The following is a 26,404-nucleotide window of genomic DNA, read 5'->3' as shown; positions in this document are numbered from 1 at the left end:
CACCAAGGGCTGTGACCTATGTGACCAGGACTGTCACTACAGCTAGAGGTGTTGCAGGAGAACAGTCCTATCTCTTGGATTCTGTTGAAACCAAATGAAAAGAGGGAACTGAAGGCCATTCTTATGGGGTTTTTATCTTAACTACTTGCAGAGGTATAGAAAAAGTAATAGCTTGGAACCTAACATGCTTTATGTCCTAGAAAAATAAATGTAACACACTGGAAAAAGTTGCAGTTAAATGTAAAAAAACATGCATAGGACAACATGCAAGTACTAGGTAGAATTTAAAAAAAAAACACTTTGAGAATGATACAATCCCTAAAAATGATAGGGCTAGTGATCAAATATATCCACAATGAACGTTTTTAACGTGTAGAAGTCATTCAGCAAAAGTAACAAAGTGTGACTTGCACACCACACACTTATGACAACACAAGAACCTCCCACTATAGGTAAAAGAAAATAAGATTTCATGTCCAACCTCAAAAAAATATTCTTTAAAAAAAATAAAAAAAGAGAAACTGGAAAATTGGTTACAACTACAATAATGCATATGTTTCTGCAAGTATAAAATATATAAGATAATATAAAAAAAACAAGGGATGCAGCAAAATTGTGGCCACTGAAGCATATCGGCCGAAAATGGTACTTTGGGCAAAATGCCGAAAGTACCATCTTTCAGCTGAAATTGTGGTGCATCCCTAGTTTCTCTCCTCATTGCCCTGTGTATGCTCTGACACAGAAGAGCGTCCAGCGGGGAGGATAGAAACTGTCAGGAGGCCAAGCAGGGTGGGGAGGAGATGTGGGCGGCGATGTCACAGGAGGCCGAGCTCTCCTCACGCACCACCCCGCTCGGCCTCCCGTGACACTTCAGGATGGAGAGCAGTGTGGGAAGGAGACAGCTGTAAGCTACTTTAACAGCTGACTCCTCCCCGCACCGCCTGCTCAGCCTCCCGTGACAGCGTGTCAGGATGGAGTGCGGTTACAAGCAGTTAGTGATCAGTGATCACTGACTGCTTTTCAATAATTGGAGGACAGAGTATGTTAACTGTGTCCCCAATTATGAATGAACAGGAAGTGATCTACATCATCTCCTGTTCATTCATGATTGTGTATATGGTAAACATACTCGCTCCACAGGTGATGAATGAACAGGAGCACTAAGTATAGAGACTGCTTGTTTATTTATAACAGGGGCTGCAGAAAAAGAGATTGAGGACTCCACATCCTCAATCTCTTTTTCTATTTAAAAAGGGAAACATCAGGGGTCTGTGTAGACCCTTAATATTTCCCAGAGCCCGCGACAGTAAAAGTTAGAAAATAAAAAATATTTAATTAAAAAAATGAATTACAAATACGATTATAAAAACTTGAGAATAAAATAGATATAAATTGCATATTCAAATAAATATGAAAAGGTTAGAAAAAAAAAAACTATTGTTCGGTTTCCGCCTGACCATTTCTTTTCTTTTCAGTTTCGGTCAGAAAATTCAATTTCAGTGCACCTCTACTAAAAACTATTTTGGGGTCAGAAAGAAGTGAAAATACGTCTATGCTTTAAAGTATTTTGCTTTCATCCAGTTCAGTGGTGGGGAAAAGTGGATGATTTTAAACGTTTTCAAAGACAAAGTTTTATATTATTTGTAATAAAAAAAGTTTTACGTCTTACTGTAAAAAAAACCAGAGGAAAAATGACATCTATTTCTAGAATGGCATTTTAAAACATAATTCCAAAGCTAGTTGTTGGGCACCCGTTGCCCCTGCTAATCTGTTTACGGAGCTGTCTTCAAAAATTGTGACAAAATATGAGATCACTTTGGGGTGTCTACTTTCAAAAAAGCACGAATTTGTTTGTAGTGTCCTGGCATTTTTATTTGAACAGAAATAAGGGAAACTATTTTTTTTCAACATTGCTGGTAATTTTCCTATCTACAGTAAAAAACCCAAACCCTTTGTGGAATATAACATGGGTACAAAAAATGAAAAAAAAAGGCCTCAGTCATGAAGGGGTTAATAAATACCACCAAAAGAAAGCTTTATCTGCCTTAAAAAAATATATAATTCATTTGGATACAGTGTCAATGACTAAATAATTGTTAGTCAAATTTATAGCTCTGAAAACTGAACAATGGCCTGCTAATGAAGGGGTATATACAGACTGCTACCCAACTGGTTAACTTGATATACATACAGTATATTGTTTTTTAATCTATCTGGCTATATCAATGTAACAACAAATGCTTTAACAGTGGATTAAATGTTATTTATTATAAGCGGCTTCCTAAATTTATACTGTGTTTAAATAGATTGTAAGACCTAGTTATATATCCTTTGTTATACCCTCAATATGTTTCAAACACACAGAATTGTACACAATAGCAAATGCAGCTCAGAAATGGTACAGGTCAATTCCAGTTCAGAATAATAAAGTTGATAGATGATTATTTCCAGAATATTGAGCAGTATGGGGAAGGATGCTCAATTTATCGTCAAAGCACATGCCTTCCTATTTTGTTCATGATTATTCTTTGCCTTTAAAAGCTCTGGGCAGCATGATATGGGTCATTTTCCAAAGCTATACATACATAATAAGTCAGGCAGTGTTGGTATAGTCCTATGTTCAATTAACTATAATTGAAAATACTTTACGGAATTAGAATGTCTAGTAAACATATTATGAAATATCCATAAATAATACTGACATTATATGAATACAATGACTAATAAAAGCATTATAATATTTTAAAGGCTAGAAAATAAAGCAGAAACATTTCATGAGGTTTTCTGCTAGCACTGTATAAAACTGCTCAGGTGTTACTAAAGTGATTGCTTTCTAGAAGTATTGCAGTAATGACAAGTAAAGGGATTGTGAAAAGAAAATCTAAACAATTCTCTTTTAAGATATTTCAAAAGCTTAATAGTCAGAAATGTGCATGTCACTCTTTATGAACTGTCCCCCCACTGTTTGCATGACTTTCTTCATCTGTCTGTTAGTGGGATTGTATCCTGTTATCCATGCCACTGAAACATAGGTAGATCCAGCGCAGCTGCATGCAGTACAGAGACATTTTTGAAGTAGTTCCAACAGATGTTGATATGTTTAATCCTTACTACTGTTCACATGCAATCGAGCTACATTTTTGGATCGCAGTCTGCGCACTGCTACTTGATCCATGTGTTGTTTCACTTTGGAGTTTACCTGCATTGTTACCATTTATTCTATCAATAAAAACTAACATGCTGAAAAAAAAAAAAACATAGGTAGAGGAGGACGCGTCTACTAAAACCATACTAAATCTACTAAAAGTGAGTTGCACAAAGATGACCAATAGCTTATGAGTTGAAGTACAATCGGATTATAACTAAATATGACGTTGTTCTCAACAAAAAGGCAGCATGGGGTCACAAAAGAGGTAAGAAATCTCTCCAAAGTGAGAGGAAAACACCTAGGTATCCCCATTAGAAGATTTTGTCACTGATCTTGTTTCAATGAAAACAGTCACATTTTAGATTTCACATTGCTTTCAATCTCAGTGACGAGGGTCACCAGAAAGAACATAATATGTGAATCTTGGGGATACAGGGAAGAATGAAAACCTGATTGAGGTTTGAAGTCTTCCTTACTCTATCCAAATAAAAAAGGTTTTGTCTATAAATATACTCCTGACATTTTTTACAGAAACTCAACATTAATAAAGCACAAAAAGTAAATAGTGTATATTGAGCCTGTCAACCCCTCTTTAAACACTATTTTTTGTGCGTATTTCATTGTTTGCTGTTGCTTTAAACTTTTTTTTTCTTTGCTGTCTGTTTTTTTATGCCTGTGGAAACCAGTAAAGTAATGTGGGCCCACAAAAGTAAAATATTTTGGGTCCGGTATAATGTCATAATGTCAACATTCTGTAACCCTAGGGAGCTAATGAAAGCCTTTAAAGAAAAAACACTTTATATCCACCTTCTCCGTTGACTCCAAATTATTTTACCAAAAGTGCAAAAAATTACACTGAAATCCCCTAATTTTAAGTTGAAATTAAAATGCTTTATTCTAATTATGCCTAGTGATAACTGGCACCTAAAGTTTAACCACTTGCCGTCCGCCCTATAAAAAAGTAAAATAAAATAAAAGTCATATATAAAAAAAGTTCAAAAAAAACCCCAAAATGTTTAACTCCCCCACCCCCCACGTTTACGCAGATATAAACGTAAATATGCGTCCGGTGCACGAGCGCGCAAAAACGACAATTGCGCTACACACGTTACATATCGCCGCGAATGTCAACTGATAACACTGATAACACTAAACTGAGGTTTCGCGCGCGCACGCAATTTTAAGGCTTGACATGTTTGGTGTCTTTTTACCCGATGTGACCCCGCCTTTTATATTTTACCAAAAAATTGGGTAATAAATGTTTTACCATTTAATATAGGGGAAACTGTTTTTTTTTTTTTTAGATTTCGGTAATTTTTCATTAATATAGTTAAAAATTAAAACCCCAGTCGTGATTAAATACCACCAAAAGAAAGCTCTGTCTGTCCCTAAAAAATGGTATAAAATGAATTTCAGTACAGCGTTGCATGACGGAATAAATGTCACCGCAGCGCTGAATACTGAAAAATGGCCTGGATGGGAAGGGGGTTTAACACCGCGGATGTCAACTGGTTAAAAGGGGCGGAGGAGGGAGCTGTCAAACTCAGGATACCGAGCAGTGAGGAGAGAGCAGAGCCACCGTCACATTCAGAATAGAGAGCAGCTCTGTGCGTGGCCAAGCGGTTCAGGATGGAGAGCAGAGGATCGGTAAATATGTGTGCAGAACAAACATTGTATACAACTGGGAGCACACTGTGTGTCCCCAGTTATAAATGAACAGGAAGTGATTACAGTTTCTGAATGGAAGCAGCACACTACAGAGGCTTCTGTCCATTCATGACTGGATGATATTAAATATTTACTATTTCCAGTTTGTACATGAAGAGGAAGCGTCTGTACTGAGTGCTTTCTATTCATTCAGAACAGGGGCTGCAAAAAAAAGAGATTGAGGACTCTGTGTCCTCAATTTCTTTTTCTATTTGAAAAGGGAAGCCCCTCCCGTCCACCCCAGTAAAATAAAAATATAACCCCCCACACACACATAATATACACGTGCAACAGTGTGCACCATATTATGAACATGAGCTGCTTTTTTAGAACACATCGCAGTGCTTGATTTTTATTTTAAAGTAACTAATTCAGCTTTTAGATTTAGTTGGGGAAATATTTTTTGTGTGCACTGATAATGATTTTAGTGTGTTATTATCGCTTTAATTGTGTATTTTTAGCGGTTTAATATTGATTTGATAACATTTGCGCAATTATCGCAAGTCCTGCAAAATTATTAGCGCCATCTATTTAATCTACCATGCCTGTGCTTTCAGGAAATGTATGGTTTGGGGGTGTCCTTTACAAACTCTAAAAGCAGCAGTTTAAAATAAAATAAAAAAAGTGAAAAATTGCAAAAATGGTTTCGCCAGCTGATATTAAAAGCATTACGCAGGGATGGCAGCGAAAGAGTTAAACCTACAAGTACAGGTGCCTACATAACACAGAGATGAATTACAAGAATTTACATTGAAGTGACTGTGCTTGACAGTACCTGTGGATAATTTTCAGATGCTTAAATGCTATGTCCACAGCTAACTTATGAAAGTGATTTATTATATGAAAACCAGAGAGGCAAGCACTAACGTGGCTAATGCAGTCTTCTAGATACCTGTAAAAAAAATTATGCTCAACATCAAAACCTAACTTTTGCTGATTACAGTAGGTATAAATATTTATACATTAATATTAAGGTAACCACATTAATTTAAGGCCCTGATGACCTCCATCATCCAATGATGTGCAAGCAAAAATACAGTTTTTGTTTTTTTTTCCCTTGCACATGATTGTGTACTCTTTGCAAAGTGAATTTGAACCACATTTCACAAAGCTAAGGGAAAATTCCCTTGAAACATGATAAATCTTGACAAAAGCTTGACATTGATTATTTTTTTAGCTGTTTGTAAGGGGGGCATTCTGATCAACACCGCAAGCAAGGCATACTTCCCACTGACCGCCAATGTAATCTACATTTTCCAACTGAACTTCAATGAATTGTTTTTAGCAATGTCTCCCCTATATCTGAAAATTATTTCAAGGGTTCCTCTGGAGTAAAATGGGTTAAGAAAGGTTGATCTAAATTAATCATCAGGTATGGGAGACGCCAAGCAGCAGCTGTCAAAACTCTGCACTTGTAAATCAGTTCTGAATGTCATTCATTCCCTGACACGGCAAAGCATGGTCTCCGAGGTCCACACAATGGACCATCATTCATTATTAAGCAGCTATCCAATGCCTTTACATGGCAATTTAAAAAAATATCTGCACATATTTTAGTTCTGAGAATGGACACCTGTTCTCTTTTTGGCTCACCTGCTTTAATTCTGAGTTTTATTTTGTGTGACAGCTTCAAAGTGTTCCTTATGAGCACAGAGTTGGCTAATCATATTAGACCAGGCAAACTCACATCTATACATGCACGCTTCACCAACCATGTTATTGTTTATCCGATTAACCGATTAATCGAACTTAATAATCGGCTAACTAATCGATTTTGAAAATAATCGTTAGCTGCAGCTCTAGTGTACACTTACTATATTTTGCACATTACATCAACACTGTTGTCTATCCTTCAGGGACAAAACAACACCAAACAGTATCCTGACTGTGGCATTCGGAGACCACTCATAGTGGATGTTTTGCAGACATTCTTCAAAAATCAAAAGATAAAATAGTCAGTATTAAAATGTCCACACTAATTTACCTATAAATAACAATACTTATATATTAGGGCTGTGGAAATTAAAGATCAATTTCTCGATTAATCATTAAACTTTTTGATCGATTACATTTATTTTGTTTGCTAATAAAAACACTCAACCCTCCGCCAGCATCCGGGAGTCCCGTCGGCGATCCGGTGACGTCACGGACATGGACGTCACCGGACTCCTCCCCCCTTCCATTCCTTAGGCCGTCACGGACATCGACGTCACCGGACTCCTCCGTTAGCCGACGGAGCCACTTGGGCCGGTGAGTTTGCCCAAGAAACTTTCTGCACGAGCGCCAGCCAAGGCATTGGCCTATACACATACAGCACAGCAATGAAGTAATAAAATTAACTAGGATCACACTAATCTAGCACGTTATTATTCTGAGTTGCCCCACTCAAGATGCGGCCATATTGAGTGGGGCACGTGGGATTAATAACGTGCTGGATTAGTGTGATCCTAGTTCATTTTAAATATTGTTTGCTTCTAATTGGAGATAATCATGATCCTTTATGAGTCGTGTATTGCATTGAGCAGGAAAAGGGGCCATTTTAGAAGTGGAATAAATATAAAATTGAGGCTCATTTAATACATGAGCTTTCACTAGTTAAATGTGATCTCCAGGTAAAGTTACATTCATAATAGAAATACATGTATGACAGCTGTTTTAGCTCAAAGATTTGTATTTTTGCCCATACACAGACTAGCCAGACCTGACTTTTCTCTTACTGCGGTTTGGTAATACAGCAAAGTCATCTCACAACCCTGGCTTGTGACTGGACAGTGAAGGAGAAACAGCACAGTAATAAGAAATCCCTCTATTCTTTCTTTCAGTCAGTATGTTCTCTGCTGCTGCTCCTGCTCCTATTCTGTGTGCTGCTGTATAGGATATTTTCCAATACCAAATTGAAAGCAGGCACTTACACCATTTAAATTAAAAAGAAAACATAATATTGATTATTTTAACAAAGACTCCAATGGTGTTTTTCATCTACCTAGAGTTCCCATCTGAAAATGCAATTTATAAAAAAAAAAAACTAATTACACAAATTCTACACATGTGGTATGTACGTTTATCAACTGAACATTTTTATTGTGACAGAAATTAATGAACCTGGTTAAAAAAAAATTAAGAATGTTAGTGATTTGAGTCTTTTGTCTCCTGAGGCCACCTAATGGAAGCTAAAACAGGTTTGCTTTAAAAGAGAATATGTAGTAGTTTTGTACAGAATTTATCAGGACTAGAAAAGTAACATTTGTAAAATGCAACATTCAAAATTATTTTAGTGGTGTAAATCTGCAATACTGCATAACAAATATTTTATGTTTTCAAGTGAGGATTTAGGCACCTGGTAACTTTTTCCATGCTTTGCTTTGATCAACAACAACTCATCCTTGAATAAACGTAGTACTACACCCTCAAACCTTTTTCAAAAATGAATCCAGATCAAACAGATATACATTGCCCAGCAAAATGTTCCTTTATATGTTTATCCAAGCAGTTACCATGTTTCCAAACAATCCTCTCAGCTCAGCTTCCCTGATCTTCCTGTCCAATACAAGATCACAAAAACATAGCCATCCATCTACAGCAACTGTCCATCTACCAGCTTGGTGAAGGGAAGAAGACGGACAAAGGAGCAGGGTCATGTTTTGCTTTGCTGTGGGTTTGTGGAGACACACACAGCTTACTGTCACACGCAAAGGTGGCTCCATAGGACCATGCAAGGGAAAGGAGCCACCCGAAAACAGGATATCAGGTCCAGTGCTCAGGGGACCAGCTGATTTTGCAGGAAACAAAACATTTTAAACATCAAGGAGCAGCATCAGCATTCAAAATATTTTTACTTTAATAACACTTCAAGCAAACTAAAACTCAATGCCAGCAACCTCTTTAGCTAACTCATAGTGCTCTGGGAATCTCTTATATAAAGACTGGAAAAAAAAGAGATAAAACATTTTAAAAGTCTAAACTTAAAAAAAAAAAGAAATAATTATAGTTTTACTTCAACGTTTTGCATCTGCACAGGCTTGTGTCCTGTTCTCTAGCCCAATAATCACATTTTGTACTTTTTTTTACTACTTTTTCGAACACAATCTTTTTATTGACTTTTATTATAAGAAATCATAGAAGGTAATAAAGGAAAATCATATATGTAGTGTTTGTGATTTAATAATAACTAAAGCCTGTGGCAAACCGGCTTCCAACTAGTTGTCATTTTCTTAAAAGAGGTGAAACGCAAGGACTGTTAGTATTCATTAAAACATCAATTAAAATTCAATATTCATCATTCCAGGTTTAGTAGAGCATAAAGCAGGTTCATCTGTACGGGTTGACGTGACTGCTTAGACTATATTGGCTTTTCGGACCAGATGTAGAATGTTAAACAGCAGGAGTGGCCCCCAGAGAGAAATACATTAAGAAGTCTGACCTGTGAGGGTTTCCAGTAGCTTAATCAATACAGGCCATGAATAATTCAAGAAAGAAAGTGAAATTCGTGTCCCGCGCATTCACATATTTAATGGATCATTATTAGAAAAGCAGTCTAAATCACACTCATTTGTAACATCTAATCAAAAGGGGGAAAACATGGTGTTTTTCAATATACTATTTCTTAAAGCTGAAGACCAGACCAAAATCAAAACACACCAATCAAGAGTCAAAAGTCCTATATAATGTTGAAAGATGAGGCTCACCTTAAACTGTATTATCTGTTTTTAGGAAAGCTAAAAATACTGAGCTGGAACCATTCTTTTTTCCTTACCAACTCTAGGCCTGGATTGTGCTTTACTGTCTCCAAGTCATTTTCTCCTGCCCATGATGCTCCTTTTGGCTACCGATGTAAAGCACTAATCCTAATATAAAGTAATCTATAATAATGAATATATACTAAAAAGTATGACTCCGGCAAACCGCTAAATACAAGAAAAAAAACACATGGGAGCACTCTGCTATCTCATCCTGTGTCTTTAATTTCTGGTTTTTACATCTGCCTGGAGTTCAGCCTTAAAATGTAGAATACACAGAGTTTTATACCAGCTCTGCATCATATTAGCATGTTATTTAATACTTCTTACCTATTCAGGGGCAAATGACACACAGGTATTATGAGAGCTGGGATTCAACATTTCAAATTCTTACTCAAACTGCATGGTTTATAATTTTCTATTGCTTGTTTATTGATTTGTTCAAAACATTTGTTTTACAAGAAACCACCAAGAGTCCAAGTTTTGGAGCTACTAAATCAATTACTCAGTGTTAGGCAAAATAAGCTATGGTTAGCACTATGCATGTGCATTTGGGCAAGGACAGTCAGAGCTCCAAATCAACACAGTCATTAAACAGCGTTTGGATAGCCTATGCCAACAATGTCATACCCAAATAACGTGTTTATAACAATGCTTGGATCTCCTGAGCATGCTTGCTTATACACTGAGAGAAGCAGCTATTCTTTATCTAATGTGAATAGGCAGCTATAAATTTAAAGTCTTGCATAAGCAATTCTAAACGTTGAACTCCAAGCATAAAAGATACATAAGGCACAGCTATGTACCTAATTACCTGAATTTGATTTCAACCTTCTGTAATCTGATGTATAGAAGTACTCAGACTGTGAAAAAGAAGCCAATCAGGTGTGCTGCATGCAAATGTGCTAACAAGGAACATGATGATAGGATGAGGCAGCAGAGTGAGTAGAGAGATTATCTCAAAAGTCTACTACTGCTCTATCACTGTCCGGTCAGTAATTTGGGGGTGGAGAGAGGATACCATTGTATTCCTTCCGCAGTCTACAACTGCCATAGAAAAAAAAAATGATTTACCGATTGGCTGTGATATCTATCAGGTCTGTGTAAATCTTAGGATTGGTGGACAAAATATCAAATCTTTAGCAGGTAATGCATCCAGCATCAGCTGTTTGCCTGGAGTTCAGTTTTAAAGTAGTACTAAAGGCTATGTGTTTTTTACCTTAAAAGGAGAACTATGAGGTGAGTGTTTTTCACTCATCCTCATAGTTCTAGCCGACCCGTGACAATGAAACTGTCACAGGTCGGCTCAGTAGATCGGGAAGTGAGCGAACACATACCGGCGTTCGCTCACTTCTCGATCCTGTCACGGCTCCCTGCCGTGACAGGGGAGGGGCTGGATTCCCCCCTCCCCGCTCTGATCCTCGAGGGGGCGGGTACAGCTGGGTCTGCCTCTAGATAGGCAGAGCCAGCTGTCACTCACACAGCTGGGCGGATCCAGACATAATTGTCAGGATTCGCTTCAGCGTCTCCATATACCGCAAGCTGTATCAGTGTACCGCGAGCGGCAGCTCGCGGTATACTGAGCTTTGGGTGACGGGAGAAAGCTAGGGTGACGGGAGGACGCTAGTCCCGTTACCCTAAGGAGAACTATGGGGAAAAGCCATAACCCCACAGTTCTCCTTTAATACATTATCTGCATTAAGGTAAAAAAAACACTTCAGTACCCTTGTATGCCCCCCACCTCCAGACCTTTGGTCCGTGTCTACCGCTACCGGCTTCAAAACATCTGTGCTGCTTCCCCCAAAGTTCTGGGTTGTAGAGGAAGGATCCCAAGGGCACAGTGTACAGGGCAGTGATAGGCTGCTGAAGCTGCCTGTCAAATTGCTGTGAAGAGGCAAGAGCAGGGGTGTGACTTGCCGAGCGCTGTGTGCGTCAGTGAACGCACACAGCTCGGCTCAGTTCCCGACCTGCTAGGCAGAGGAGACACCCAGAAACAGGAAGGGAGGGCAACGGTCTAAAACATGTAAAAAAATGAATGAAATAGTGAATTTAAAACAAAAAAAGCTCATTAAGTGAAAATGTATCTATTGTGCTTAATTTTTAAAAAAAATGGGTTTAACCCCTTCGTGACGGGAGACGTACACTGTACGTCCCGTCACAAAGTGCCAATATGACTGGCCACGTACACTGTACGTGACGAGTTATCTAAGGCTCTGTAATGCCGGTAACTGCTGAGAATCAGCGGTTACCAGTCATTAATGAATGCCTCATTATTGAGGCATTCATTAATGAAATAGTTAAGCTTTTGTCAAAGTTTTTTTCTTTCATTAATGAAAGAAGGAAGCCGAAACATGCAAATACGGGAGCGCTAAATAGCAATCCCGTATTTGAGAGCAGAAAATAGCAGAGAGGTAGCAGAGTGACTCACCTCAGAGTGCTATTCGTTTTGACAGCTTGATAGCCCGATGTTTATGATACATTTCAGGCACAGTAATATTACAATGTATCTCTGTGCCTGAAATGCATCACTTCTGATAGTCTAGGCAGGATCAAAGACCTTAAGTGAGATCTGATTCCGACATGCTGTCAGGATCAGTCTCTAAGGTTATTATTGGCTGTTCCTACGTTTGGAGAAGGCTAATAATAGCCAAAAATAAAAAAAGTTAATTTATCAAGCAGTCATAGTGAGTGCTTGATATAAACTGCTGTGTAAAACAAAATTAGAAAAATACAAATTATATATAAATATATTTTGTATACTATAATTACTATAAAAAAATTCTAAAAAAATAAAAAAAAGTGTTTTTTCTAGTTTTTTCCTCATTTTTTTATATTTGATTCAAACTAAGTGAGGCGTTAGGTACACATGTTTGATATAATTATATAGCCCTATCTGTCCTCTAAAAAACAATATATAATATGTGTGGGTACATTTAGTAAGAACATATATTACAGTCGTGGAAGAATCACACAGCAAAAATGTAAAAAGTGTGTCAGTCATTTATGAACAGAAACTGAAAACTAGCTCAGTCATAAAGGGTTAATATACCTTTAATTTAATTCTAAAAAATATAATACTTTTTTTTTAAAGCATGATGGGGATTCTAAAGCATGATGGGGATTCTAAACAACTACTGGCTAAAATGATACAAAGCAAATTTGTAAATTATGAATAATATGATAGAAACCGTTTATAAAAGAAACTTAATACAATAATACAAAGCATAAAAAATGTCATGGCCGTGTGGTACAATATTTGAAAGGTAAATTGACAGATTTGTAAGAAATGATTGTTCTTGTTCTATTGCCACTGGACACTGAATGAAAATAACTGAAGTTAAACTGTCTCACAGCGCCATCTAGTGTAGAAAGTCTAGACTGCTTAGAAAGCACAGGAACTGGTACTTGATTCACATAGCAGTGCTTTATTAAACTGGCCAGAGGATCATTTCATTTCGGAACATAAATCTAAATGTTAGTGCAGTTTTTTTTCTGGCTTTTTTCGTGTTTAGCATTAAAACTTGCATCACATGACATAATATAATTGCTGATACTATTGCCATGATATCATTTATTCACATGTGGTGTTGAACTTGAAAATTAGGGTTAATGTTAAGGTGCCTATACACCTTACAACCATCACAAGACTTTTGTCTTGCGATGGTTGTAAGCTAATTAAAAGCTCGTACGATCTGCCCATCTTGGACAGGCAGATCGTACTTGCGATCATGGAAATCCTGAGGGGCGGGCTTCCGATGACTGCAATGCTAAACAGGCAGTGTGCGCTTGCGCACACTGGCCCGTTCGGCATTTGTCTCCCGAGCATTTGTCTCCACAAAACGGCCGACAATCGTACGATTCTCGGCGGGTTTTCAAACATACTTGTTAGACAAAAGACGTACGACCATGCCCTTTATACACCTCGCGATTATCGTACGATCCAGGGATTTCCCGTGATTATCGTACGATAATCGCAAGGTGTATGGGCACCTTTAGAGGTGAGGATGAAGTTAAAGTGACACTAAACTCAGGAGTTAAATATTAAAAATGCATTCAAGTACCTTAACTATTAATAAAAATGCATCTTATTTGCGTATCACTTAGCTGTAGATACACTGCTGATACACAAATAAGCTAAATTTTTGTTAATATTTGTGGTACTTGAATGCATTTTTAAGATTGAACTCCTGTGCTTAGTGATATTTTAAGGGTTACATTTATGGGAGAGTTAAAGGAGAACTATGAGGTGAGTGAAAATCACTCATCCTCATAGTTCGAGCCGACCTGCGACAATGAAACTGTCACACGTCGTCTCAATAGATCGGGAAGTGAGCAAACGCATACCGTCACTCACTCACTTCTCGATCATCTTCCTGCAGTGAGCAGTGACCGTCAGTCACGGCTCCCTGCAGGGATTCCCCCCTCCCCGCTCCGATCCTCCAGCGCTGACTGGAGGAACGGACAGGGGAGGGGGCGGGTACAGCTGGCTCTGCCTCTAGATAGGCATTTACCAGTAAAGTTGATGTTGAGGTTCACTAAATAGCTACCACTTTTCATGTGTAAAACACATGTAGTAAAGGTTCTGGCAGGCAAACATTTCAGAAGCTGAAAGACAACATATTACCACAGACCACAATTGCTAAAAGGTTTGTAAAGTGTATAGGCATGGCTGATCACTGAAAATAGAGATTGTAACATTCACATTCTGACCATCTGAGCATAAATATCATCTGTAGAGGAACATTAATAATAGGGATCAATAAATAAGAACATCAATATAACCAATCACTAATTTCCTCATCCATGAGGACTGCACAGTCAGCCAGAGCAGACAACAATGCATGGATAGAGAATACCATCACAATCATGAACATTTTTTTTTTTTTTTTACAACAGCTTACTAATGTATGTGAAAACAATAGTTATTCTCTCTAATACTGTGAACAGGTTTTAATTCATTTTTTTACAACACATCAAGGGGTTAACTAAATCTGTGTTTTCATCCGTTAAGTTAAGAGGCATTTGAACTCTCATTAGCATAGCTGAATGTACAAAGCATACCCAGTATCCCTGGGAAAATAGTGCCTGAAATATTTTATTTGTAATCACAGCCGTGTGTGTGTGTGAAAATGACAGCTTGAGACTGTAATAGGCCTATGCTGCCCTCTGGTGTAAGTAATCTGAATTTTGCATTATTTGCAATTCACTTTGGTTATAAATACATAATGGTTGTAATCAAAGTAAAACATAACTGAAAATCCATTGTTCTGTCTTTTCTTATATTTAAAAATGAATAATGTCATAATGAATGAGATTAAACTTGCATTTATTTTTCTATATACTACATACAAGGGTCCGCAAACCTTGTAAAAAGATAAAAGGGCCAGTTCACTGTCCATCACAACATTTGGGGATTGGACTGTGATCAGTAAAAATAAAAAAAATGCCTCGGCATCAGAGGTCAGTGAGAGCAAAACTGCCCGAATATTGGTGGTCAGTGGGAGTAAAAAAAAAATGCCCCTACATCAGTGGACAATAAGAGTAAAAAATACCCCTGTATCAGTGGTCAGCAAAAGTATAAAATGCCCCTACCTGAATGGGAGTAAATAATCCACCCATGTTAGTGGTCAGCAAGAGTAGTAAATGCCACTGTCACAGTTGTCAGCGGGAGTAAAAAACGTGCCTGTATCAGTGGGAGTAATAAATGCCCCAGAGTCAGTGGTAATAAAAAAAAAATGTCCCTGTATAAAAAAAAAAAGCCCGCAAAAAGTAAAAAATGTCCCTGTGACGGAGTAATAAAAGTCCTCCCTAGCACCCACTCCCCAGGCATTGGTGTCAGGGGATAATAAAAGGAACAACCCCCCTGACATTGTGTGTGATATTATAAGAGCTTTCTAGCATTGGTGTTTCGTGGCAACTTATCTCCTTGGAGGGTCCATGTCTGGTGATGTTCCTAATTGTGGACATTACAGATGGGGCTAAGCAGGCTCGGGCAAGAGATCACACCAACTAAAGGTGCCCATACACTTTGCGATTGTCGTTCCATTTCTGAATGAACTCGGTTTTAAACGATAATCAGCCAGTTGAAGGGAAGTCAACGATCACAATTAATGTACAACTGGCCGAATCGCGCCTATCAGGCAGACAAGAAAACTTTTTGGGAATCGTACGAAAATCAATGGATTAGTGGCGTTTTCGTAGGGGGAAAAAAAATGGCAACATGAACACTGTACATGCTCAAACAAAAATCAGTTCTGTCGATTGACGAAGTTCGGCCAGTTAGTATTGCTGACAAACGATTATCGAAATCTAGAATGATGTGTGCATGATGGGCTATTTGAGCGGACATTGAATGAGGGTGCGATGAGGGGACAAAAACATTGAACGATAATTGTAAGGTCTATGGCCACTTTTACAATTGTTATTGACCGCAGGGTGCTGAAATGCTCTGTGCGCCACATGCTTCTAACAAACCTGTGTTCAGTCTTTCTGGACAGAAATGCATTATCTCTGCAGCATAACGCCGCTGTTGTAAAATAAAGTTACATTCACATTATAGTCTCTAAAGGTTTACTTTGACAGAAGCTTACTTATGTTTCGCAGAGTATAGCAATAACCCACCCATTTTGCATTCTGAATAGAGATAGGCTGTTTGGATTATTCCATATACCCCATTGAACAGCTGTAACACAGTACTATGCAGCTGCCTGTTCCATAGAATGTAAGCAGCACAATTAGATTCCATGCTGTTTAATTCAGATCCACTGACACTGCATCAGGGGTGGGAGTGCCTACCTCCCAGAAGCTCATACACCAAATATGGAACAACAGAGGCCTGGCAAGAAAACAGTATTGCTGTATATTGTCTCTCTACACGCTTAATATATGTAGAAAAGCGTGATCAGTACACTGATTGTTCATGCCTCCTGTCTGAATAATGATATCTTCTTTCCTTTTGATCAGCATGCCATGCACTTTTTATCAGATTGCAGTTAACATCCAATGGCTCCAACTGTCATATGTTTTTAAAAATGTTAGAAATTAGTAAGAATTCCCTACTCCTCCCTTCAGCCAGTATAAAGGCCTTAGAACTGTTCTGCGCGTGCTCTAAATACTTTCCAGAAGGCTACTCAATAGTTTAGCATATGTATAGAAGTACAATTTAATGTGATGAGATGCTTTAGTGCCAGTTTCCACTGAAAGCAAAACTGGGTCCCCATCAAGAAAACAAATATGACCTCTAATGGTGAAAATGTGTACAACCATTTACACAGCTTCTCATTATTTCATTTTTCATCTGCATCAGCATTGTTCCTGGAATTCTGCTTTAAAATACATTTAAAAAAAAACAGATCTGGTTATTGGAAGAATTGACTCCCGATTCTAGAGATATCCAAGATCTTTTCCATAACATATGGACCTGCTGGATCATCTTTAAGACTACAATTTCTTACCTGCATCTTGATCCACAAGAAGTCAGTAGGTTCGTTTTATGCATCTAGCTACTAATGTTTATCGGAGTGCATTTCTGTATCAGACCTTGCCTTATATCTTTATCTCATATTCTATTTTTTTTCCTTCCTTTTTCCTTCCCTTTTCCTTCAGTTGTTTTCTATCCTATATCCCCTACCTATCCTTTGTATCTTCCACCCTTGTTTTGACACTTGTTTGTGCATTTAATACATCACAGTGTGACCACTGACATGTTATAACTCCTACATTTCTCGGAAATGTAACCACTGAAGTGTGTATCTGCTAATGTTACTAAAGCTTATTGTCACCTAACTTGGAAATTAAATAAAAAGAAAATGAATGGAAAAAAAAATGATGACATCAATCCATGCAATTTGATGTCCACTGAAGAGTATGTGGACCGTTTCCTATCATGTGCACTCAGAAAAATATAACACTGTGTACACAAACTTCGCTAAATCTGTTCACATTTTAAACATTAAAATACTACAGACATAATACATAGATAGAATAATCCAGCAACTTAAATCCTGAAGCAGAAAAAAAAAGATTAACAAGGATTTGCATTCTTACATATATTCAGCTGTTCACACTCAGTTGGAGATGCAAACTAGTGCCAAAATAACTAGTGCCACTTTATCTGTCCAGCTGGCAATTAGTAGTTTCACCAACATGGTTGCTTCTGCAGCTGTCTTATGATATAACAGATTTTTATATTCTTGAAATGGTTGAATTTTTTGGCATGTTAAATTGAGCTTAGCCTGGAAAAGCGACATTTGTAGAGCTACCGAGGTCTAAAGCAGTAACCCATAAACATCATGTTGCATCACTAAGTCTTCAACCCATTATTAGCACACCGCCAGTACATCTATTTCCATGTTACTGACATAAAATAACACAAATTCAACAGTGCTAGGCATATGATACTGGGCTGCGTTGTCTGTGTATTAGATTTCCCTGAATTACTGACAAAAACAGACACATAATTCATTGTGCTTGTCACTCCCTTTCCTGAGAGTGGAGTTTGTTTGACCTCATCACTGAGGAATGTATATGGACCTTTTCTTTTGGAAAAGAGATATTGAAATATTTTTATGGTCTGTTAAAACATCACAAATTAGAAATGCAGGATTACTACAGCTGAGCTATGACTACCTGGAAACTATAAATATAGAACTTTACAAATATGAAAAAATTAAATTGGGCCATTTTTCGACAAAGTGAGCCTTTTTAAAACAATTACAGGCTTACTCAGTAAGGCAAAAGTGCAGTATGAAAACTGCACCAATGATTAACACAAGGGTGATTAGGACAGTAGCGAAGGACCAACAATTCCAGTTGAGCCAATACCCTGATGACTTAAGGTGCCCATACACTTTACAACCCTCGCAAGAGTTTTGTCTTGCGAGGGTTGTAAAGTACTTAAAAAAACGTACAATCTGCCCATCTTGGACAGGCAGATCGTACTTGTGATCCTCGCAAGCCCACCCCCCTGAGGGGCGGGCTTCCGATGACTGCAATGCTGAACGGGCAGTGTGCGCGTGCGCACTCCGGCCCGTTCGGCTGCTATCTCTCGATCATGTTAAAAACCAGCCGAAAATCGTACGATTCTTGGATGGTTTTCCGACATGCTCGAAATACAAATGTCGTGCGACCGTACATTAGAAATGGTTGCACGCCTCCCATACACTGCACGATTATGGTATGATTGCGGGATTTCCCTCGATTCTCGTACGAGAATTGTGCAGTGTATGGGCACCTTTATTCTCTCATCCTGTAAGCAACAGGTAATTCTTCTTTTTGAAATTTCTGAGTAAAAGGACAGATTCCAAGGCAGCATACGTAGTTATACTGCTAGAAGGACAAGCACAATCATTAGCAGCAAAGCCATAGCATGGTCACTTAGGTTAATGCAAAAGCATTGTTCTGTGCATTGTTTCTTATATTATGACCCTTAATATGGTAACGATCAGTACCACTGATATGCTTTTCTAAGTAACCTTCTAAAACATGAACACTTCACAAGTAAATGTGTATCTATGATTTTGAAACAATTTTCTATACATTTTAAACAGTAAGTCATCTAGCTTGCTTTGGTTTTAGTGTACTTAAGCTAGCCATTCCTGCTGAAATGTCCAAAATGCAAGTGTTGGGTGGTCCTGTTGGCACCACCCAGCTCAACAAACTTTGATTACACAATTGGAGGAACTGGGTGTAAAATTGTTGGTCAAACAGTGAATACATCTAATAAAAGGCAGTCACTGTTCGGTATTCAGGCAATAAAAGAACAGGCAGTGAAGATTGCTCCATCCACACTGTTTAGCATGGATGGAGGAATCGAGTGATTTCTCTCTAGCCATGTATGGCTAACATCTTTATAGGACACCTGCACTGAAAAAATACATAGGCTTTGTTGCCAATTCCTCTTTTTTGATATGCTAGCTGCCTAACTGCAATGCTGATCACATGACTTGAACACTTTCTGAATAACTGACCAGGAACAAGTTTGCAAGTCAGAAGTTTTGATGTTTACTTTGAATTCACTAGTTTCATGCTTGATCTAGGTCAGCAATTAATGTATTACACCCATAGACAACCAGGCAACTAGACATGTTCAGAGGGAAGTCAGCATCATCCAGCATATTTGCCTATGTACAGGTTTCCTTTAACCTGAGTGCACTGTCAGATTTGCAAATGTGCCCCCTGTGTTTCTTTCACAATTTTTACATACAGGGTTATGAGTAAATAGTCCCTTTCCTGTCCTTTCAGCCTTTCAGAGGTGCCCAGGAGGTGCCAGTTTTAGCCTGGCGCATATTCACCGATATGCAGATGGGAACTGAGACCACAAGTCAGCCTGCAGAGTACTGGTTAAACCATCTCCTTCCTTTCTGACTATCTAAGCCTAGTAACCTCCTAAGACTATTCTGACAGATATAATATGATAACCCAGCCGTGGACAACTTACTGAAGAGTTGAGAAGACTGTCCAATCTAGGAGATGTATTTTTACACACTGGAAATCTGGCTCCTAGGATCTAGCCCTATGACATCCGCATAATTGTTCATAGAAAGGATGCAGTCAGCCTACCCCCTCTGTGTGCATGCCTAATATCACAGTCTCTTCCTCCTCTCAGCTGCAAAACATCAGCTTGCAACATGATCTCTGTATTTAGTAATCTTTTCCCTACCACCACTGGAGGAATTCCAAAATGTTTAGTTCAGTTTACAAATACATTACTTGTTCAAGTGCATATTAGTGTGTTTCAAATGGTTGCGTTAACCTCTTTTAAATTGCCTAGCACAAGATAAACCCCAGATTCTTTCAATCTGATAGGTACTTCACCCTCTGATTAAAGTATTGAACAAGTATCAAGAAATTCTGGCGTTTAAAGAGGCACATCACCATTGCATAAGTTGACATAAAAACTTTTTTTATTAATACAAATCAATAATCATATTATTGACAAAGATTAAAAACATGTGTTGGAATACATCATGGTTTTCAAACTGGTATATGCATGTAACAAGGCTGCGATAGGCATCAGGCGAATTGAGCAGGGAATGTATTCCAACACATTTTTAATCTTTATGTAAATATTATGATTATTGATATGTATTAAAAAAATGCATTTTGAAATACATGCATCTTTGCACATTGTCATTAGATACGTTTTGGTTTGTCCAAAGAAAATGGCAATATTGCTCACTCACACCCCCTATTAAGACCACAGCCATTGTATTTTTTAGTGTGGACTTGAAAATAGAAATATATCTGGTTTCTATTGATAGCTAGTTTTATTTTGTATTAGCTCCCACAAATAAAACTTAGTAAATGTATCAGCTCTTTTGTTAAAGCGGATCTTCACACACACAATGAACTTCCTCTCATCTGCTTCGTTCCCCCTCCCTCCTACACGATAGTAGCTATTTTTTTATGTTTCACGGAGTAAAGACTTAATTATGGTGTGGCCTGCAACTTGCGGATTCCCTACCTAGACAAGTATGACAAGGATCAGCCACCAGTTTCCTCCGGAGAATCCCATGAGGCAGTGTTTCAATTAGGGATGAAGTATTGTGCGATTTTGATTCGGATTGCGCATGCCCAGAGACACGCTGCAGGTCTTTTGCAGATATGTGGTGCCTGGCAAAGACCTGAGGCTTGTCTAAGAGAACCTGATGAAGCGCAAATATGTTACAGGTCTCTGCCAGGTCCCAAATATCTGCCAGAGACCTGTGGTGAGTCTGCGCATGTACAAGCAGGAGTTTCAAGAGTGGGGAGCAGAAGGAGTACAGCGCAAGGACGACAATCCTGGACACCGAGGACTAATAAGTATAAATTTTTTTCACATTTAAAAAAAGACAAAAAAAACCCATGTCAGGCTGTGTAGTTTTAACCAATTTGCACTATTAGATAAACACAATTTTAAACATCACCTGATATAGTCTGAATTATACACAGTATGTTAAAAATAAGCAATGGTTTTAGTACTCACAGTGAATCCAAGCTTTTTATAATCCCGGGTGTACATAGACTTTCTTTTTTCAATGCTGCCTCCAAGGTTATTTTGGTCTGGCTCTACATCAAAAGCAATTCTACGTAACTCAAATATAATATCCCTTTGGGCCTGGGGACAAACAGAGGAAAGTAGACAGTAATGGAATAGAGTTACAACTCAACAGAGACCATTGTATGTTAGCAGAGATTATTTGTAATCAATAGCACGTATAGCTGAAGACACAATATCATAAATGGATCGACTGGGAAAAAAAAGTAAAGTACATTTATTTTAGATGCTGATGTTCATATTGAGGCTTATAGTGTAAACTATTTGTAAAGATTTGATGTATTACCATTTAATACATTTTAAAGTTAATGAATAATTGTGCCCAAGAGGCATAATTGTCAGGTGTCAGTATACAAAATGCATTGTTTATGTGACATATACTAGCTTTCATTTCATAGAGAGGAAAAAAAATATACTATTTGAAAAGATGGGCAGCTTGGATACAATATACCTACCATACTTAACCACTGAAGCCTAGCCTATCTGTAGCTAAATTCCCCTTTATCCACCCAGGGCATTCCTGGAAACATGAGTCCCTTTCCTTTTCAGTATTTCAACTGCGGAGTCCACAGAAGTCTATCACCAGTCTAACACATTTCTTTACTTACTTGGTCTTGAGGATCCATTTTGGTCATCATTCTATCCTCCAGTAGATTGAAGGTTAAAACTTGCAATACATAGAGCTGATGTGCCATCTCATTATTAATGGTTCTCTGGGCTCTGATAACATGCTGTGCAAAACAAGAAAGACTCAATTAGACTCCACAAATGTCTTAGAGGCCCTTTCTTCCTGTCCTTGTGATGCAGCTACAAAAAAACTCAAAAGGATATGGTTGTCACCTGAATAGGAAAGCATAGACAGCAATGCAAAACACTGTTATAAGTGGTAACCCTTCCTCAGTCCTATGAGATTTTGTTTTTGAATGTGTTCCTGTTAAAGAGATTTCCCATCACTGCCTGTCCTGACTGATGGGAAATCTCTCCTATTAAAAGGCAGCATTACAAACTCGACGGAGGTTCTAACCTTTCTGGCTCTCTCCAAAACAAAATAGTTTTGGCAATACTTAACTTTACTCATTACTATTTGGTCATAGCTTTCTAAACAACTAAGTTAACAGCCTAATTGGTTCGCAGGACACAAAAATAATAATCTAGACTATGGTTTTTACCATTTGACAACAACACCTCAAAGAGTTGATTTGGCAATTCAAAAATCTGTAAAAACAACTGTTAGCTTGAACATTACCAGCACCCAAGTCTGCAAAACAGTTACAAGTCACTGCGACTTGAGATGTGACTGCAGTGATCCTTGATTTGGGGCACTGACAATATTCTAGATTAGGAGATGGAGAAATTACCATTGGCTTTTCATATACAAGGAGACCTATACCAAGTGCAGGATACATTTAGGCAGATCACCAAACAACAACTTAAACCAGCTACCTTTTTGATCTTATATCTGGTGGCATTCCTCCTCTCTTCTACCAAACCCTGTTGTTACTTATCTGCAGAGTGTGTAGAAGCCAGGTTTGTACTCCATAAAGTTTTGCTAATTGCCAATCATCAAAGTAATAAAGACATTTTCTGGCAAATTTTTTAGTATAAACTACATGGTGTCAAAAAACATGGTAGTGATGTTTTCTTGAGTGCAGGTCCAGGAGATTCCATCAATTATTTTGTCTTGAACAACAAAATATCCTATTATAAATCACTCAAATCACTATATACACTTGAGTCTCATCCCAAGGTCAAATTTTATCTCTTTAAACTGCAAATAGCATAGCTTGTTTTTTTTTGTTTGTATTTCTTAAAGTAAGACTTTCAATACTTGCATCTCTTCTTCCCATTCCCAAGACAACCAAGGACATTGTTTTTTGAACTTATCATGCAAGATATTGTTAAACAAAACAACATTAAAGAGGGTACGCAAGTATAACTGAAAGAATAAATAAATTAAAGTTTAAGAGCTCCCCTTGCACTTCTTAGTAATACACTACAAGACTTCAGAAAACAGCAACATTTTTATGAAAAAAATAAGCAATGTAAAACACTGCTTAAAGACTTAAAGTATAGATATGATTAAACTTCAGAAAATCACAAACTACTTAAAACACAATAAACATTAAAAAAATGGCTTACTGTCAGAATAATGGAACGGAGCTGCTTTTGTGCCAGTATGTTTGCCATCTCCTATTTTTAACAGAAAAAAAGTTAAAAAAAACACTTATCAAACACAGTACAGTGTTTCTGAAATGATTACAATTATAATACTGCTGAATCTATAATGTCACAGGTTTGAAAGGTAAAACATGCCACGAAGATATGCTATAAATGCGAAACACACAAAGATTTAAATTCCCCTTGCTTTACTGAAATATGTGTGCAAAGGGACATGACCATAATCACAGAGGGTGGGACCTGTGTCCCTCAATAAGACTGCAAAAAAAGGATTTTACGTTGAAAACACAAGAAAACAAAATCAATAACAGGCCCAACGTGAACAATATGAAAACTGGCGTCTGTCTGCAGCTCAAGAGCTGTCTGAAGGACTGTAGAACTGAAGCTGCCACCAGATGAGGCTGCAACCCCCACCTGATAACATAAAAGTATGCAAATTAAGTAGGATAACAAGTGGTTCACATCCGGTACTCTCTACCTGGAATGAACTAGGGTGCATATACTGTTCACCCATATCCAGAAGTAACCAGTTGGAGAATCATGAACTCCAGTTGATACCACCAGGGAGGAGCACAGTGACCAGGATTAGAAATTCCATCCAGATCGGGTACTGAACTACCTCCTTTGTCATGGCAAGAAATGTTGCACATTGATGGTTAAGACATGTCAGCACCGTGGAGTTGTCCAACTGGATCCAGATCGGGTGAACTGCCAAGGGGGGTGATCCAGCAACATAGGAGGAACCACATTTCCTTAATGTGGTTAAGAACGCACCCTCTAATGACAGGATCTTCCAAAAGGTGGGAAGGGAAGACTGAAGAAAAGAGGCAGACCCACAACTATCAGTTAACAGGTATCTGAAGGAATGAGGGAGGACAACATGAGAGCAGATACAATGCAGACAAAACTTATTTCTTCTGTAAAAGAAACCATCTGATCTAAACTGCCTGCAGGCAATTAAAGGGGAAACCAGCATTGATTTCTGGTGATTTACTTGAATCATTGAGACATGTGGACAATTAAAGAGATATTGTTTAACAGAACCCATGCTGATTGTTTAATCCACAGAAGGTTGCCTAGGTATCCCACAATGAGGAGAACAGTGACCAGGTTGCGATATGACACCTGAGACTGATCTGGTACAGGAGCTGGGGCAATGACAAAAGGTATGGAGGTGAAGAGGAAGTTGGAGATGTAGGTTCAGTCTGTATCTCTGGAATATCTCTGTACCTAAACATTTTATGGGCAAATTACCCAGGAGTCTTCAAGGATTAACACACTTCCCCCCACTTTGGAAAGTATGGACACACCTTCATGCTGATGAAGACTTCCCTGAGGTTTAGCAGGCTACTTGCACAAAACTTTGTGGGTGGCCAGAGAACCAAGTTTGGGAGGCCTAGGGATACATGCGCCAGGAGAAAGAGAAACAAAAGGGAGGAGGCATCAAGGGGTCAGTCTGTGGGTCAGGTGCACAAGACCAGCTTGTGTATTGACAAAAGTCCAATATAGTAAACAAGCTGAGATGCTTCCGGCAGGCCATCTCAGCTGAAGCCAAAGGCTCTAGCCATCTGCTCCACATGCTCCATCTGTGAAGAATCTACTGCCTCATTTGAGAGATCTTTTTAAGGAATTTTGAACATTCTGCCATGGTTTGACAAGTTAGAATCACAGCCAGAATAGGGATTGAATATAAGATGAAGCTAAAATGGTCTTTTAATTCTGTAATATTAGCAGAAGACCCTTCAAGGATAATCTCTGACAGAGATGGGATTAACTCAGAACAAAATATAGTCGCTGCGACTGATGGCTCAGAAGCCGCAAGGGCCACGGCTCGATCAGCTATAAAATCTGTGAAGGAAGGTGTGGCAGTGTGCTTTAAGCCTCTCCAGTCAGAATGAGTCAGGAACTAAGTAATTTGGGACTTGGGACTGCAGTAGAGACCCCAGCCCACAAGACAGGGAAGATAAACCAAGGAGGACTCTGATGACAAGACTCTATGAGCAGAAAATAACAGGATTTCCGGTTGCAGAGGCGATTACCTTTAGAAGGCATGGAACAAAAGTCCATGGAACTGTTAGTGGTAAATGAGCTAGGATCATGCATTGCAGTAGGACTATCCCTTTTGTGTCCAGAAACAGACATGTTGCAACTGTGTAGTGGTAAACCATCTTAAACTCAGCATTTGCGTTAAGGCCTCAGGTGCTCACGAAAATCAGACAGCCAGTGGCAGGTAAGGGTCAGATGGCCAGACGTGGCCAAGGTCACAGAGGTTTCGAAAGGGTTTTTGCAAAGCAGAAGCACCAGTGGAGAGATGTTTGCTGAATGGTATGAAAGGAAGCACACACACAACACTCCACCCACTGGATGACTTCAGCACTTAGTCACTTGGTATTAATCGCATCCATGGTAAGAACCTGCAGCAAGTAGAAATTGTAATGGTGCCCAGCAATCCAAATGAATGAGGTAGCTCTCGATGCTCAGTGCTAAGGCAATACTAACTGATTTGGATTATTAAAGCACTTCAAGGTTAACTTGTTGCTAGAACGGGGTCTGGAAATTGCCTTACATGAAAAACAGTGCCAAAGGTTGCTTCCAGGC

General features: G+C 38.5%; 1 protein-coding gene across 5 annotated transcripts in view; it reads right to left on the bottom strand.

Annotated features, from left to right (window-relative positions):
* The window catches only part of ELMO1 (engulfment and cell motility 1), a 276,466-nt gene that overhangs the window by 207,148 nt on the left and 42,914 nt on the right, over positions 1-26,404 (bottom strand). For all 5 annotated transcript variants that reach the window (XM_018562953.1, XM_018562949.1, XM_018562950.1 and 2 more), the window contains 3 exons: positions 23,768-23,818; positions 22,237-22,359; positions 21,557-21,688 (listed from right to left, as the gene is read on the bottom strand). In XM_018562953.1, the coding sequence (XP_018418455.1) occupies positions 21,557-21,688; positions 22,237-22,359; positions 23,768-23,818 (306 nt within the window). The remainder of the gene's footprint in view (positions 1-21,556; positions 21,689-22,236; positions 22,360-23,767; positions 23,819-26,404) is intronic.

The sequence above is a fragment of the Nanorana parkeri genome, unplaced genomic scaffold, assembly GCF_000935625.1.
Source record: "Nanorana parkeri isolate BGI_ZX_2015 unplaced genomic scaffold, ASM93562v1 scaffold616, whole genome shotgun sequence".
NCBI lineage: Eukaryota > Metazoa > Chordata > Amphibia > Anura > Dicroglossidae > Nanorana > Nanorana parkeri.
The sequence above is the reverse complement of the archived record's forward strand: the minus strand, read 5'-3'. Positions and strand labels throughout refer to the sequence as shown.